Genomic DNA, 18300 nt, shown 5'->3' with positions numbered 1-18300 from the left:
AAGAGTTGACAGGAAACAAAACTCAAACCTTTTCACCTGAGACTCTGAAATTCTCTCTAAAATAAAAGATTCATGGAGAAGGATGTTGAAATTTTGGGACAAAATTGTTTTTGGATGCCTATGAATTGATAATATCTATGCTCTTGTAGTCTCTCAATATGATGCTTAAGTAAGAGTAACTTCTAAGTTAAATAGACCTTAGACCTTAGTTACCAAAGGAGGGGGAAATATTATATATATTAACATATAATTACATATTATTATGTAACCATAATACATAATAATATATAACATATTTATTTAAAACTATATGCATATATATGGATGTGTGTATATATGTTTATATATATATTAATGTTCTTAGAAAATTCAAGTCCCTTTTGATTTTTATAAATAATCAAAGCACTTAGCAGAGTAGACAAATATTTGTTGACAGATTAATCATGTTATGCTCAACTCACAAAGTGGTTGCCTAAAAGCCATTTGTTATTTTAAAGTTATTTAACAATTAGGATAAGTGAATTGGGTTTTTTAGTGCTTGTAACTAGCAAAGATATATTATGTCTAGAAAGTCAACCCTCTTTCCCATTTAATTAGACCTTGCCACCCATCCAGGACAATGTAAAATGAGTGAGAAGTGTATGGGATGAACAACAATTTCTAGAACATTAAGCAGACATGATGATAACATGACAATGTTACTCCTATATCTAGAAGATGGAGACAATTTCAGAAGAACACAAGACCCCCATTATTTTTAAAGAAAGAAGATCAAAATCACTCAAAATTCTATCAGTTATAACTATGCATCTCATTGAATGTGCTAACAATGGAATCAAGAGAACAGGAGAAAGATTGAGGTGTCTCCCCCAGGAAAAGAGGAGGGAAATGAGTGTTACACATTATCCTTTGTGGGGTCATCATCACTGATTGCACTGCTGTAATGGAAAAAAAATTCAAGTACATCTTCTAAAGATATAAAAACCTGACTAATACCACAGTGGGAGACAATTTAATTAAACTTGTCATTTCATAACAGGACTTTTCAGATTCTTTTTGGTAACACTCATCGACTGAAAACAACATTTTACATTGAGAAATATAAATATTTCTTTTGTTAGCAGGGATATTAGGGGCATTCAAAAGGAAGGCTGATTTGCCTCTAATTTCACTCCAATAAAGTATAAATATGAAAAAAAATAGGCCACTAATATGAGTGAGCACCATCCAAAGAATGAGGGATCTGAATCAAAGAAAATGTTAGCTCTGGAATCCAGAACCTTACACACAATGCAACACAGGAAACATAGGACATTTGTGAAATGGAAGGTATGCATTTCACATAATGGAACAGAAAAATTATAAGGTAATGGTTACTTAAGAAACTCTATGATTACACTGAGCCCATCACTGACCTGAGGAAACTACTAGGTAGGTAAAAAAAAAACCAACTTATTTTTTCTGCATCATATAACTAAAAGTCTAGTTAAGAACCAGTATAGGTTTTATCCCAGTTGAATAAAAGATTAAAAAGTGTCTCTTATTCTGCCCTTATGAATCTATTCATGGGATCATAAATTAAGAGCTAGAAAGGACCTTAAAGATCATCAAGTCCAACACCCTCAGTCTGGAAGTGAGACAATTGAAGCACAGACAGAGTAAAGGACTTGTTCAAGGTCTTGTCAAGAATAATCAGCAAAACCAATGTTCAAATCCAGGTCTTCTCATTTTCAGCAATATTGCTAAATTGTATTTACCCAATTCTTCCTCTTCTTTTTCTTTGAATCACTCTCTATGTTGCTCCCCACACTAGAGTGACTGGTAGCACTATTGATGCTGGAGACACTATCTGAAGAGTGTTGTCTTCGGATACGAAGATCAGTAGACTGTGACGTACCATTGCCTGTATGGAAAAGGAGAAAGGGCTGACTTAATGAATAATTTGACATCAGGAATTGGTTGTCAGATCTACATATTCTTGTATTGCTGATACTTAATTTAGAATGATTAATTGATTCTTTCTTAATCAGCTCTTATTAGTAACTAGTCACAGAACCTTAGAAAAAGTGCTCTTTGCTCAGTAAAATAAGATGTGATGCTGTACTTCCTCATTCAAAATCCAGAACTCACCTTTGTGACTAGAGAGGAAATGGCCAAAAACATGTTAAATCAATCATTTCCAAAAGGTGTCAAATACTCTGAATAAATCATTTTAATACTTTGGCTCAATCTCTTTTCATAATCTTTGTCTCATTCAGGATGCCCTCCACCTTGTATGTGAAATTAAACCATGTCTGTAGGACAGAACAAGTCATATATCAAATATTCCTATTATAAATGATAAGATGCTATATCCCAGATGGAAAATACATCTCAATCAAAAACTATGGACTAAGTAGTTAAAATTCTTATAAGTCATTGGATGCACTGGCATGATAATTCACAGGAAGTCAGTTTGAATCGGGTGAAAGACTAGGTCATGTCCTGTGGATCTTCTATAAACTAGCAGACCAATTAAGAACTCAGAGATTTTAGCTAGTTGGTGACAAGAGAGCAGTTCTAACCAAGCCCCTGAGAGTCACTTTGGGAAGGCTTGGGAGAGAGAAGCACTTCGTTCTCCAGTCTTGCCATTTGCTCAAATCATTGGATTCTGAACTTCCCACTGTCTTATAGATGACCCAGAAGGATAAAATCTTTCCATTGATCCAAACAAATTTTCTGTACCCAGAAAGATCAAGTCTCCCCATCAAGCCAAACAAATTTCATGTACCATGTGATTCCAATTCAGCCACTGGTTTTCAAGGATTTTCTGTCCCTTGAATGATTTGTCTGAGATGCTCTAATTTGATTAATGTATCAGGTCATAGTAATCTTATCACTTACAGTGGAGTAGGGTAACTAATTGAGCAAATGATTCAATGATCCCCACTTTAAAGTGGGGGGAAAAAGTCTATATTTAAAGTCCATAAGAATTCCTGAATTTGAATCTGGTTCTAATACTTATTCCCTCTGTGATCTTAACCAAATTCTGTTAGTTTCTCTGGACCCAGCTTCCTCATTTATAAACTGAGGCAAGCAAGATGACCTCTAAGATCGCATTTAGCCCTAAATTGATTAATCCACAATTCTATGAACTAACAAAGCATTTTAAACTATCTAAAATGGTTTCTGAATTTTTTTTGTTTTTCAGTTCTTTTCGTCACATCTACCTATTTGTGACCCCATCTGGGGTTTTCTTGGTAAGGACACCAGAATGGTTTGCCATCTCCTTCTCCAGCTCATTTTATGGGGAAACTGAGTCAAATAGGGTTAAGTGACTTGTCCAGGGTTATATAGCTAATAAGTGCCTGAGAACAAATCTGAACTCAAGAAGATGAGTCTTTCCTGATTTTAAGTCCCATGCTCTATTCACTGCACTATGTAACTGTTGGCTTTCTAAGTCCAGTCAGGCTAAAAACAGCTTCATTTTTAAAAGGAGAAACTTCCTAGAAGCAATCACACATTTTATTAGGATTTTTATAGTATTGCCTATGGAAAAAAAGAAAGTGCGACTCTGAACCTAAGGGATAAGAGGATATAGACAAATCTTTTTCAAATTTTTTTCTTGGTTTCTTTTAAAAGGAGATAATTTTGAACATTGCTAAAAGGTATTGTCCCCTGCCTCTCAAACAAAACTTCAATGTAAAAATGCAATGGGATATAAAGCATTTTTATATAAATAATTTCTTCAGCATAAACTGAAGAAACAACTCTTATTCTATTTTGTGTCAGTATCAAAATATAAATATTTTTGCTATTCTAGTAGAATTATAAACTGGAAAATTAGCATGAAGAAACTTAATAAGCTTTGCCAATATAAACATATGTCCTTTGTGATGGAAAGTGCCATCTCCAGCCAGAGAGAGAACCATGAAGACTAAATGTGGATCAAAGCATAGTTTTTCACTTTTTTTATTGTGATTGTTTGCTTGCTTGTTTTTAAAATTTTTCTCATATTTTTTTCTTTTGATCTGATTTTTCTTGTGCAGCACGAGGAATAGAAATATTTAGAAAAATTGCACATGTTTAACCTGTATTAGATTGCTTATTGCCTTGGGGAAGGGGAAGGGGAAGAGAGGGAAAAATGTGGAATATAAGGTTTCATAAAGGTGAATATTGAAAACTATCTTTACATGTACTTGAAAAAATAAAATACTGTTTAAAAAAGTAAAAGAAATGGCTTTTTCTATCTTTGATGCACAAAACAGCAGTGGAAAGAAAAAAAATGAATGATTTTTTGTTAGATATTTTCAACCTGATGCTATCATTCATGAACCTTGGATTCAACCAAAAGTTTGATCACATGCAGATATCAGTAATCTCCAGAAGGGAAGTTGCATCAGATGTTATCAAGTGGTGCTATCCCCTGGGTATTATGCTTCTGCTAAAAATAGTTTCTGTTTCTTTACCTTTGCAGTTGAGCTCAGGTGTGTTAATTACTCCATTAATGGCAGCCTGGGCAGCAGCATTTTGTTTCTTTAGAAGCTCAATTGTTTTTCTTAATTCATTCAGTTCAGAATCCTGAAGAACAAAGGAAAACATTTATAAATCTAAATTCTTATTCACCACGGGGGAGCAATTATTCAACTTCAGAGAAAATGCCTCGAGAGGAAGAATAGCTTAGTGGAAGACTGTTTTTTTTTGGGGGGGGGCGGGGAAAGGAGGGACAATTCCAGTGGATCAGTGGAGGTTTTTTAAGGCTTACAAAACAGTCAGACAAAAGAAAAAGCACAGGGTTATGTGGACCTGGTGTCTCTTAACCATATGTAATTAGCATTTGACTAGAATGAATATTACCATAAAATCAGACTTCCTTTCTACTAAGTAAGCACCAGATTGACATGTAGACCCTCATTTCAGGGAGTTAAATTAAATTAAATTAACATGATGAAATGATCTAAAGGAAACCAACTGAGAGCTTTCCTTCTTAATACCTTACAAGGACAACCAAGTAATAATATCCTTTCTCATACTTGCCTTCTGTTCAGCCGTCATGGTCAAACTCTGAAGTCTGATTGTCATATTCCCAAGGCTTTGCTCAAAGGCTGCTACAAGGTGGGCCTGGAAGAAAGGTCAAGGACACAGAATGGATTTAGAGAATCAACTTAATCCTAGAGAATCAACTCAAAAACTACTTGAAACAATTAACAACTTTAGCAAAGTTGCCAGATATAAAATAAACCCACATAAATTATTGGTGTTTCTACAAATGACCAACAAAGCCCAGCAGCAAGAGATAGAAAGAAAAACCCAGTTTAAAATAATTGTGGGCAGTATAAAATATCTGGAAGTCTACCTGCCAAGACAACACTAAATGAAATAGATGAACACAATTACAAAACACTTTAAAATCATCCAAAGTCAGATCTAGACAAATGGAAAAATAACATGGGTAGGCCAAGCTAATATAACAAAAATGATAATTATTCCTAAATCAATCTGCTTGTTCAGTGCCATACCAAATTGCCAAAAATTATTTCACAGATTTAAAAAATAATTAAATTCATTTAGAAAAACAGTCAAGAATATCAAGGGAAATGATGAAAAAAAAATGTAAAGGATGGTGGCTTCATCACATTAGACCTAAAACTGTATTATAAAGCAGTAGTTATCAAAACCATTTGGTACTGGTTAAGAAATAAGACATAATAATCAATGACTACAGTAACCTATTGACTCCTGGAAAACAGTATGGCAGAAACTAAGCATAGATCAACATCTTATACTCTATACCAAGATAAGAATGAAATTTAGACATAGAGAGTGAAACTATAAACAAATTAGGAGAGCAAGGGATAATTAACCTGTCAGATCTTTGGAGAAGGGGGGAATTTATGACCAAAGAAGAACTAGAGAATATTATAAAATTCAAAATGACTAATTTTGATTACATTAAACTAAAAAGGTTTTGCACAAACAAAACCAATGCAACCAAGATTAGAAGGAAAGCAGAAAGCTGGGAAACAATTTTTATATCCACTGTCTCTGATAAAGCCCTCATTTCTGAAATATATAGAGAACTCGGTCAAATTTATAATAATGCAAGTCATTCTCCATGTAATAAATGGTCAAATTATATGAACAGGCAATTTTCAGATGAAGAAATTAAAGCCATCTATAGTCATATGAAAAAATGCTCTAAATCACTATTGATTAGAGAAATGCTAATTAAAACCACACTGAGGTATCACCTTACATCTATCAAGTTGGCTAAGATGAAAGGAAAATATGATAAATGTTGGAGGGGATGTAGAAAACAGGGACACTAATGCATTGTTGGTAGAATTATGAACTAATCCGGCTATTCTGCAGAACAATTTGGAAATATGCCCAAAGAGCTATGAAATTGTGCATGTCCTTCCACCCAGCAATACCACCATTGGGTTTGTATCCCAAAGAGATCATAAAAGAGGGGAAAAGGACCCAAATTCAAAACCAAAAATGTTTGTGGCAGCTCTTTTTTTTGTGGTGGCAATGAACTGAAAATTGAAGAATACCCATCATTTGGGGAATAGTTGAATAAAGTATGGTATTTGAATGTAATGGAATATTATTGTTCTAGAAGAAATGATGAACAGGCTGATTGCAGAAAAGCCTGGAAAGACTTACATGAACAGATACTGAGTGAAGTGAGCAGAACCAAGAGAACATTGAACACAGTAACAGCAAGACTGTGCATTGATCAACTAGGACAGTCTTAGCTCTTCTCAGCAATACAAGTGATTCAAGACAATTCCAATAGACTTTGGATAGAAAAAAATCATCCTCATACAAAGAAAGAGCTATGGAGATTAAATGTGGATCAAGGTATACTATTTTCATCTTTGTTCTTATTGGGTTTTTTGTTTGCTGTTTTCTTTTCTTGAGGTTTGTGTTTGGAAAAATAATGTACCATTAAAATAATAAAAAAAAAATTTAAAAAGGAAACAGAATGGAATTAAGTTCTCTCAAAGGGAATAAAGATTTGCAAGGTGGAGTGCATATACATAGAAACACAAACATACAGAATTGTATGTGGCTTATTCTAAAGCTAGCTAAACAAAACGTTGGAGGGGTTGAGAAAAAGCACATGTTGTGGTCAAATGAAGGGGAGAGGAAGTATTGTTGGACTTGTTAATGTTGGTGAAAGCTACAGTAATCTTTTCTTGAAGATCAAAGGACTAACTTTTAGGTGCAAAGGAGTGTATGTCCTAACATATCAAAGTTTCCCACTGGGATTATATTCACCTATAATTATTGTGATATAATCATTGGGTAGTGGAGGAAGATCTGGAGAACAGTACAAAGTGACTTCTTAGTTATTCTGAGATGGTACAAATTCAATTAATTCACTAACTTAAAGATTATACACAATATGGAAGTAAGGAATAGGACAGGTATAAAGAGAGAAATTAAAGTGAAAATCTCTGAGAAGATGAATAATTCCAATGGCAAATATAGATGATAAAGAAGATAGGAAGTAGGAAAAAGCCTTGTTAGATTTCTATATTGAAAGAGAATTGACATTAGATAAATGAAGCACGATAGAATGAATTGAAAAGTAAGATTCCGACATAATATAATGTTCAAAAATGTACATCAATAAAAAGTTTAATTGATCATGTTAGACAAAGAGAGATTTAAAGAGGCAGAGAAGTCAGACAGAATAGAAAGCTCTGAATAGGGCTGCATGCAGATGGATGGTTAACTTGAGGAGAGTGGTTTTAGTTAACTGATAAGGATGGGAAGTACATTTAAAGGATTTAAGGGGAGGTAGGAAATTTTGTTATTTTGGTTTGATGAGCAGAAATATTTGAGGACAAACTTCCTCTTGGATAGTAGTTTGGCATTTTAAATATAGAGATCCCATTTCACACAACCACTAGCTACAATAAATGGGATGCAAGGAGACTTGTTCATTTCTTTATGAATAGATGCTCTGAGTATCTTAAAATAAAATGTATTAAAATAAGCATTTACATTTTCTTGAGGATTTAGCTATACTAGAAGCCTCAGTATGGTGAGAAAAGAAATATACAACTCTGTGAAGAAACAGAAATGAGGGCAATGTCACTTCTAAAATAATTTTCACACGTGTTTCAGAATAAAGAAAGGAAAGGTTTTTAGTGACAAATGCTGTTTCTTAAAAAAAAATCATCTTTTCCACCGAGTCCCCCATCTAATACTTCACTGTAGCATGGAGGTTATTCCGAGTTCTCTAAGCTATACCAACATAGAACAGTTCAACAGAATTTACTAAGTTGGACATGTTTCAAGTATGGAACCAGTAATATATCTGTCATCTAAAGATCAGCCTGGCTAATTATAAAGAGGCTTATCATCCAAAGTTTGCTCACCAGGTCATGAATTCTGGAGGCTATAACAACCATAGGAGTTACAATCTAGATTGGTAGAAAGAATAACCACTCCTGATGAAATAATGGATCCTTAAAGTACAGAGCTACTTTTTAAAAATAATAACCTCTTTCCCATCCTGGACCTCATCTCTGGATCCAAATATTTAATTTTATAAGAAAAAAACTGTCATTAATAAGACTATGCCATTGAGAAATGAGATGTTTTTATAAGCTCAAAAAGAATCCACATTAACAATGGAAAACTAGTTCATAACAGAAGGTCTTATTTTGCTGCTAAATAATATGACCATTTTTCTTTTGTGTCATAGGAATGATTAGGAAAATATGGGATGGTGAAGTCATTTCAGTCTTGTTCTTTAATATACAATGGACTCCTCAACCAAGTACCATATTCTCACATTCCAAATGAAAACAAACATGAATAGTATAAAAACATAGGGATAACATATCTTTGAGTAGTGAGTTCTATAAAAATAAACACAGAACTGTCTGTGAGAAAAATAGCAGAAAATTAAATGTTAACACTGCCTAGTGTTTGGTATGATTAAATATTTAGTATAAAATAATACAAGATTAAATGTGATGAACAAACAAAATTTTTGGAGGTTCTCATTTTGACTGCTGTGGAAAGTAGAAGAATAATCTGAAAGATTTAGTATTACAATGGGATTCAAAAAGGCTAGTTAAATGGAGTTAAATGAGCTATAAATGTATTCAGCCAAGGTAACTGGCAAGCAAAGGTTATTAACCATTTGATAGCTGTCAAGTGGCCAACTACTTGATTGAATTTAGTTCTTTATGGTCTACTGTCAACCAGTAGGCTCAACAAATCTAACTGGCACCTGTGAGGATGAGTTAATACTGATTCAGAAGAGATATAGAATTGGCAGGGTGGGGATGGAGGAAAAGAGAGGAGAATGTCTATGAGACAGTTAGTCACCTAACTCATAAGACAACTGACTGGTTCTTGGAGAGGAAAATAAAAGTAATGGCAGAAGAGATTTTATTGTGTGCCTAAAGGCACATCATAACTCAGGACACTTAGTCATCTTGGTCTTATGGCGAGTTGATGCAAAAAAGATCACCATGAAGATAAGTATAATTTATGAAATGTAATTTGTTACAAAGGATTAGAAGGTAGAAAAATCTGATGAACTCAATGAGATTCTTCCAATTGAGTCAACAAATGTCTTAATAGTAGTTAATATCATCATCATCATCATCATTAATATCATTTAAAAAGCATTTTAACAAAAGTGCTTTACTTGTTCTCATTTTATACTTAAAATAGTCATGGGATTAAGTTAGGTGATATTATTATTACCAGTTACCAGATAAGAAAATTGAGGCAGAAGGAGGTTAAATGGCTTTCTTGTGATCACTCAGCAAGTATATTATCTGAGACAGGATTTGAATTCATATATTCTTTGACCTTCCTTATTTTATGTTGTGCATTCTACCCATTAGACCACATAACTGCCCTCATTTCAATGTGACAGTGGCCAAAGGGGAGGACAGTGAAAACTATTTTAGAAATTTAATATCAATTTATGATTAAGAAGTTAAAGAATCTTCTTGTACAAAATGATTAATATAGAAATGTTTTATATAATTCCACATGTATAACCTATCTCTGATTGCTTACTATCTCAGGAACGAGGAGGGAAAAGAGAGAGGGAGGCTAGAATTTGGAATTCAAAACTTTAAATAAAAATATAAAACAGAAACAACCAACTACCATGGATAGCAAGATGGCACAGTGGATAGAGTAGTGGGCTAAAAGACAGGAATAACTAAGTTGGAATCCTTCCTTAGATTCTCGCTAGTGACATTACCATGGGCAGTCATAATGTTGCACAGTTGCAGTTTTCTTTATTCTACAATGGGATAATCATATCTGGGTTATAGGTTTGTTATGAGGACAAATTTAAATTTGTCCAAATTTTGTGAGGATACATGTAAAGCTTATAGAGATATGAAAATGTCTGCTAGTATTATAATAGCAATAATATTAGTCATTGATTATTATTATTATTTTGTAAAAGATGCCTAAACTCAAACCATTTCCAGACAGGTAACCAAATATGATTTCCCTAATGTTTTCAGGCAAGATTATAGATTTCAATTTTAATTAAAGAGAAGAAGAAATTACAAACAGAATAGATGAATCTGAAATAAGGCAGAATTTTTTAAATAAATGATTTGAAAATTTAAGTCTTATAAAACTTTTTAAATGTTCTATATAAATATAATGAACACTTTTTCTTATAATTTATTAGAAATTATTTTTAAAAAAACACTATGACTTTTTATCAGGTAATATTATTCCAATATAGACATATATAAATATCATACTGGGGAAATGACCCACTGTATCTCAAAGCGATGTCATGTTATATAATAGTATTCCAATATATGCCCACTATAATGAACTTTACCTAGAGAGGTTAACATGTGGGTGTAATATGTGTATATATATTTATTGATTTATTTGGAGACAGGTCTGTCATTTCATCTTCACTGAGAATTCCTGAGGTGGAAATTCCCTTCACAAATAAGGGTTTTCAAGTTATTTAGGGCTTATAGTTTTCAAAGGTTAATCTGGGCTCTGAGAAATTAAATTTTGCATATTCAAATGCCCCTTATGTGTCAGAAGCAAGATCTCAATACAGGGTTTGCTGCTTCTGAGACCAGCCTTTTACCCACTAGGCCAAAGTGTATCATACATATACACATATCTATACATTAATATACACATGTATTGGAAATTATTTCCAGAAAGCACAATAATTGATTCATTATGAAAGCAATCATCTGAGTAAAGTAATAGAATGACCCAAAATCTTTACCACCACATATAAGACAGACCTGAAGAGAGACACATTAAATATTACCTTATTATAAAATAAATTGACTGCTTTGTAGCCTAATATGACATACATATGTATAATTAACAGTTTGATAAATTGTATATGAGATATTAAATAATAGCATTAAAAGCAAATATGGCAGATTTTTTTTAAAAAAGCTTCTTAGAGACGTTAAATGATTTTCTAGATTCTTATAATTACCATGGGTGAGTATGTGGGATGTGGACCCTGTTTTTCCTGGCTCCCAGACCAGCTCACTATCCATTGGCATTATATTCTCAGAATAAGAATAGATATAGCACCTTATCCCTGGGCCCTTTCTATTTGGATTCCACAGAAAAAGATGAAGACAAAATAAGTTATAACCATATGCTCTAAAGCACATGAATAAAAGTTTCATCTTTGAATAGTCAGAAACAAGACATAATAAAAAACAGTTAAAGAGATCTAAGAGCTATAGTGTACTTCAGAGTTTTATGCTTATGTACCATGAATATTCTTCCAAGAAGAGAACTGAAAGGTCAAACACTGTTTTGGAGCTTATATCACAAAAATAAAATTAGCTAAATAACTTGTTAAACAGGAATTAACCATTAGCTGATGTGGGAGCTGTTTCAGAAATAGCTGTCTTTAATCAGACCATCAGCTAGTTGGAGCAAAGATCAAAATCAATTCTAAATTAGAAGAAAGATGAAAAAACACTGCATTCAATTATAATAGCTAACATGTCTTTTTTTTTAAAAAAAAAAAAAAAAAAACTGTTGATTCTAAGGAATGGGAAATGGATAAAGTAAGGACACTGACTCTGATCATCATTTTTCCTTAGAGAAAAATTAAATGAACAACTCTTGCCAAATGAAGAGACCAAGAGAGTCAGAAATCACCTTAACTAGGACATGCATAATCTCTTTGCCAAATGAAGACATGGGAGCCAAGGCTACACTAATTTAATTAAAGATCATTTGTAAATTGTTATGGAAGAGGAAGACTAGATGGTGAGTTATACTTCCGGAAGGAATAAATAAGAAATAAATGTCATAGATGACAAAATTTAGGTATTGTTGGATTTATAAATTGGTCCAACTATTATGGGCAATTTGTAACTATGTCCCAAAGTTACCAAGCTGTTTATAGCTTTTCAATCAATACTATTACTAGATTGTATCCCAGAGAGATTAAAGTAAAAAGTATCCATATATAAAAATATTTATAGAAATTCTTTTTATTACAAAGAACTGGAAATTAAGAATACATTTGTCAATTGGGGAATAACTAAACATATTATATATATGACTGAAATGGAATACAACTGTGCCATTAGAAATGACAAAAGGGATTTTTCACAAAAAAACTTGTATAAAACACAAATTGTGTAAACAGATACAAAAAAACTTGGGTAAACAGATACAAAATGAAATAAATAGAACTGGAAAAAATTATAAAATAGCAATCTTAAAGACAAACAATTTTGAAAGGGGTTAGAACTTTACTCAATGCAATAACCAGTCATAGAATGACAATGCAGTATAATTCCTAAATCCCAAAAGAGAGATAGAACATGTATTTAAAAGTGAAGAATAAACCATGTGGGAGAGAAAATAGATTTTTGTTCATTAAAAAATAAATTAAAATTAAAGGAACTATGGAATAGATTTTAAATATCAAAAAAGAGGAATACATTATCTTGATTATCCCCAGTTTTGAATACTGTCCTATTTGGGAATTACTTTCAACATATTTTGTCTTTAATTTTCTGTGTTTGAATTAACCCCTCTCCTTCAATCTGCTGTAAAAATCCAAGCATCTTAAGCATAGGGGTTCTGTATCCATTAGGCCTATCATAGTATCTGTCATATAGCTGGCTTTTAATAAATGCTTTTTGAATGAATTAATGAATTATTGCCTTCAGGCAATCAAGACACTAGCCTTTATTGACTCACAAATCCACTTTCTCAATTCTACCATCTTTCTGAGAGTGTTCTACATTAATGTGCTTGATGAAAACATGGGAAAGAGAAAGCCAGATCTTCTGTGAACAATATTCTACAGAAGTTTATAGCTTGCTGAAAAATGAGTATGAACCACTTCATAGAATTCCCAATCCCTCTATTTTTGTCCACCTGCATTTTTGATTTCCTTCTCAGGTTAATTATACACTATTTCAAAGTCCGATTCTTTTTGTATAGCAAAATAACTGTATGGACATGTATACATATATTGTATTTAACTTGTACTTTAACATATTTAACACGTATTGGTCAACTTGCCATCTGGGGGAGGGGGTGGGGGGAAGAAGGGGAAAAATTAGAACAAAAGGTTTTGCAATTGTCAATGCTGAAAAATCACCCATGCATATATCTTGTAAATAAAAAGCTATAATAAAAAAGAAGTTTGTAGTTTGTAGTTAGGCAATTGTAAATAAACCATAAGATCACACTGTGTTTACTGTTTGTTGATTATAAAACAATTGAGTCCACAGAGCAAAATCTGCATTAAAGGCTCTCTCCTAACAAAATATCTATCATTCATATTTAAGATCATATTAGATTTCTATTCAAATAAAAGATCAAAAAACAAAAACAAAATTTTGCTCGGTGATCTTTAAAGTGTCACTATTAAATGAAGTATGTATTGATAGAACTATGGAATGGCCTAGTCATTTTGTAAAGTAATTTGGAACAATGCCCCACAAGTAATAAACTACGCACACCCCTTAACCTAGCAAAACTGCTATTAGGTCTAAATCCCAAAGAGATCAAAGGGGAAAAGGACCATATGTACAAACATGCTTTATAACAACTCTTTTTATGTTGGCAAGAAAGTGAGGGGATATCCAACAAATGGGGAATGGCTGAACTAATTATAGTGCATGTATGTGATGGAATATTATTTTGTTGTAAGAAACAATTAAGGGGATAGTTTCAGAGACCTTGGAAGACTTGTATGAACTGATACAAAGTGAAGTAAACATAATTTGGAAGACATTATTATAACATTGTAAAGACAAACAACTTTCAAAGATAGAAATTCTGATAAAATGACCAAGAATAACTCCAAAAGACCCCATCTAACATATTGTTAGATATGTATACATGCATACCTATGCACACATACTTACCTCCTAGTATCTAGTAAAGCGCTTAGTACTTTCTAGTACTAATAAACATTTAATTGATTTTGCACCTCAGTTCTAAGTTCCAAGTGTGAGACTCTAGTTAGAAGAGAGCAACTTATTTCATACTAATCCCAGGGCTGATAATGGACAAATTAAAGTATAAATTTGCATTTTTAATCAATAGAAAGTGGGTCTGAACTGAAATGTTGATATTAAAACTAGGTTATCATCCATAATTAGAGGTACAAGAAACATTTAAGATCATTTGAAGGAAAAAACAGAATAAAATAAAATAAAATAAAAACACTGGTATCTCATATTTAAGAAACTTTTATTTTAATTAGAGGATGATAGATCTCTTTAGCTAGAAGGGACCTCAGAGGCCCTCTAGTCCAATTCATTCATTCTAAAGATTAGAATACTGTGTCCCAGCATAGTTAAGAGATGTGCCCAAGATCACAAAGATGAGAAGGGACAGAGGGGGGAGCTATACACAGGTCCTCTGACTGTACCATGTTGCTTCCTATGTTTTCATGTATGGTGCACTTGAATACTTCTCTCCTTGAAGGAACTGTGACCTCTTCACTGTGGATGACCCTTTTTCTGTAAATGGAAGCTTTCTTCCTCTCTTAGCAAGACTCCTATGGATGGCTATGGGCAAAAAAACTCATTTGGTGGTTAGTCTCCTTTAGATGGGCCTCTCTGAACTGGCTGTGCTGCTATTGAGAGACAGAGAATTTGCTGCTAGGACCACAACTAAAAGCCCTTCTTTTTGCATTTGCTTAGCTATTGAGAAACTGAGATTTGTCTTTGTCCCATGATGAAGCATCAGAGAAGGACTTTCATGGAGCTAAAGACTGAGCTTTAATTTATTTAAAGCCACACTGCAAAACACAAAGTAGGGTATAAATGTCAATTATTTTTTCTATCTAATCAAATATCTTCTTGAGCCCAAGAGAAAGTGAGAAAGGATATCTATTTTTGAGGGAAAGGGAAGCAAAAATGATTTCAAATATATAGGAGGACATGGGTAAATATTATACAAGACAGGAATTAATCAGCACCCTAGAAGAAACATAAATATTCATCTGATTCTTTCATCAGATCTATTATCAATAAAGGACAACTTTGTAAAGTAAATTGAATTTTAACTTTCGGTTGCTGAGCTGAAATAAAAATTTCAATCTTTACAAGTCAGTATAATGAGCAACATTTGCTAGCATCCACTATTTAGTACTTACATTAGCAGTCAGTTGAGTAGTCAAGGCTGAAACCTTCTCCTGGGATGCATCCAACTCCCTGCGTAGCTTTCGAATCTAAACATTGCATTTGAGAGGATTATTTAGGGTCCAGATTCTTAGCTCCAGAAGGATATAAAATATTAAAATTGAAACAGGGATATCAAATTGAGGAACTGCTGCTTACCTCTGACTGGCATTTTTCTTCTGGCTGTAAGAAAATAAAAGTAGTTAGTTAGAGTAGGTGTATGTATAAGGGATAGAAATGAGTCATAATTATCCCCATAGGGCTACTCAAATTTCAAATATTTCCACCTGAAAGTCAATATCATTTTTGGCTGTCAAGACCATTTTCTTAGGAGGTTTTTTTTTTTAAAAAAAAATAAGATTACCCTTTGTTACTTGCCTAGGTCATTGGCTGATGGCAGACCCAGAATTAGAACTTGGGTCTCCTCATTTTTGGAATATAATACTGATCTAATGGTCATACCAGGTCATCATGCTTTCATTAATAGTGATGGCTACCTTGACTTCATATTAGGACAGAAAAGTAAGGAATTAGATAAGGTGTTCAAGTACCCACACTGTACAAAACTATTTCCCAATCACTACTCCTTGCCATCGACATGCAATCTCTTGCTATTTTCCTATGCATGTAATTGTATTCTAACTTATGGTTCATTGTCCTGCTACATTAAAAGCTCTAAGGTGTCAGTTCATAATCTTTTATATAAGAACATGTTGGCCCTGATAAGAAATTCAGGATATAGGTTTGTTGTGTTGACCTTGAAGGGTACTCTTTAACAAGGGTCATTCATGATTTTGTTTTTTAGACATAAATGACAAACAGATGCAATATAGTATAGTGGACAGAGAACCGGCTTTGGGGTTAGAGAAACATGGGCACATTTTTAAATCTTTGTGTCCCAGACAACTTTCTAAAATTATCAGTTATACATTGTATACAGCCATAAGAAGATTATGTGATGATTAACTGTGAAGGACTTGGCTCTTTTCAACACTGAGATAATTCAAGGCAATTCCAGTAGACTGGTGAGGGAAAGAGCCATCAGTATCCAGAGAGAGAACTATGGAGATTGAATGTGGATCACAACATACTATTTTCATCTTCATTGATGTTGTTTGCTTGTTTTGTTTTCTCATTTTCCCTTTTGACATAACTTTTCTTATACAGCATGATAAATATGGAGACATGTTTAGAAGAATTGAAAATGTTTAACCTATATTGAATTACTTGCTGTCTAGGGGAAAGGGGAGGGAGGGAGGGATGGAGAAAAATGGAACACAAGGTTTTGAGAGGGTGGATGTTGAAAACTATCTTTGCATGTATCTTGAAAAATGAAAAAAACCTATTATAAAAAAGAGCTACAGACATTATTAGTTATAGATCTCTATTAGTAGAGGGAGTCTTTTTCTTAGAACTTAAACCAATGAAATCCCAGCTCCAGACCAAAAAAATAAGCAAGCAAAAACCTGCTATAGTGATTAGAATATATAAATCCAAGCTATCAGAGTAATTTTAATTTTATCAATACTTACCGTGGAATAAATGGACGATGTACTGGAAACCAAGGAGAGGGAAGATCCATGAACTGAAAATAAAAAGAAAAAGCCAATTGGTCACATACCCTGTGATTGTCCAATTGGCTTTATTACTCCAAGAAATAATACCCTTCATTATTTCTGGTTTTCTCACCCTCTCCAATTAATATGAATATGATAATGAATCGTGGTGAAATAAAGGTGTTTTGTATTTTCAAACTCAGGCTTGTAGCTTCCTGCTGTTTACTGCCAATTTATTTCTTAGTTTGGAAATAGATACCATTTTGACATGGGGAAGGGAACAGATTATAGTGAAAATTAGAAAGATCATATTCAATAAAGACTTCTCTGAAGAAAAATCAAGTAAATAAAAATCCACCTAGAAATACATCCTTTAAAAATACTGGTTCTTTATTCTATTTCTATCAAGTACCCAAGGAAACAAATAATTCTCTTACTGATGAGTACTGCTTTAGGAATGCATTTTCTCACCATCCAAGACACATTCATTTGTTATTTCAATGTGATTTTAAAATGTGCTATTCATCATGCTCAGGTGTTCTAACTGCTCTTTATTTTAAGAAACCCTAATTACATTTTTTTTGATGAAATCTCTAAAGTTTACTTTTCAAAAAGAAAGCTCATTCTAGCACACTAAGGAATCTTTGATTTGACACAATGGCCAGAGAGCTTTGAGAAGATACTCCACTGCTGTGGTCTGGCCACAGCCCTCTGAGTCTGGCATGGAAAATACGGTGCTCGGCATTAGCAGATAAAATTTTCCTACTCATATCACCAACTGTTATCAAAAACACCTGAGAGAACTTGGATGATTTCTTAAATGCAGTGAAATCATCCATAAGCTAGTGGTTAAGTTAACAATTTTCCGTAGAAGCAAATCTTTTATTTGCTTGCATGTCATTTTTAAGATATCACTTAGGACATTCAGAACAACACTTCAGATAGACATTAAGCAGGAAAACTCTTAATAGGCTACAGCAAAGCTTATCAGGACAGCTATTCTAGTGTGTTCTGGGACAAAAGTTATGATCTTCGTACTTCTTCCCTTACTCTTGTCCAAGCCATTCCTATCATTCTCCACTCCCTTTCACCTCCCT

General features: G+C 33.3%; 1 protein-coding gene across 11 annotated transcripts in view; it reads right to left on the bottom strand.

Moving 5' to 3' along the window:
- The window catches only part of NAV2 (neuron navigator 2), a 438256-nt gene that overhangs the window by 41798 nt on the left and 378158 nt on the right, over positions 1 to 18300 (bottom strand). For all 11 annotated transcript variants that reach the window (XM_031943258.1, XM_031943259.1, XM_031943260.1 and 8 more), the window contains 6 exons: positions 17180 to 17232; positions 15807 to 15830; positions 15623 to 15697; positions 5017 to 5100; positions 4449 to 4560; positions 1758 to 1903 (listed from right to left, as the gene is read on the bottom strand). In XM_031943258.1, the coding sequence (XP_031799118.1) occupies positions 1758 to 1903; positions 4449 to 4560; positions 5017 to 5100; positions 15623 to 15697; positions 15807 to 15830; positions 17180 to 17232 (494 nt within the window). The remainder of the gene's footprint in view (positions 1 to 1757; positions 1904 to 4448; positions 4561 to 5016; positions 5101 to 15622; positions 15698 to 15806; positions 15831 to 17179; positions 17233 to 18300) is intronic.

Source organism: Sarcophilus harrisii, chromosome 6, assembly GCF_902635505.1.
Source record: "Sarcophilus harrisii chromosome 6, mSarHar1.11, whole genome shotgun sequence".
Taxonomy (NCBI): Eukaryota; Metazoa; Chordata; class Mammalia; order Dasyuromorphia; family Dasyuridae; genus Sarcophilus; species Sarcophilus harrisii.
This window is presented reverse-complemented; position numbering and strand designations above follow the sequence as displayed.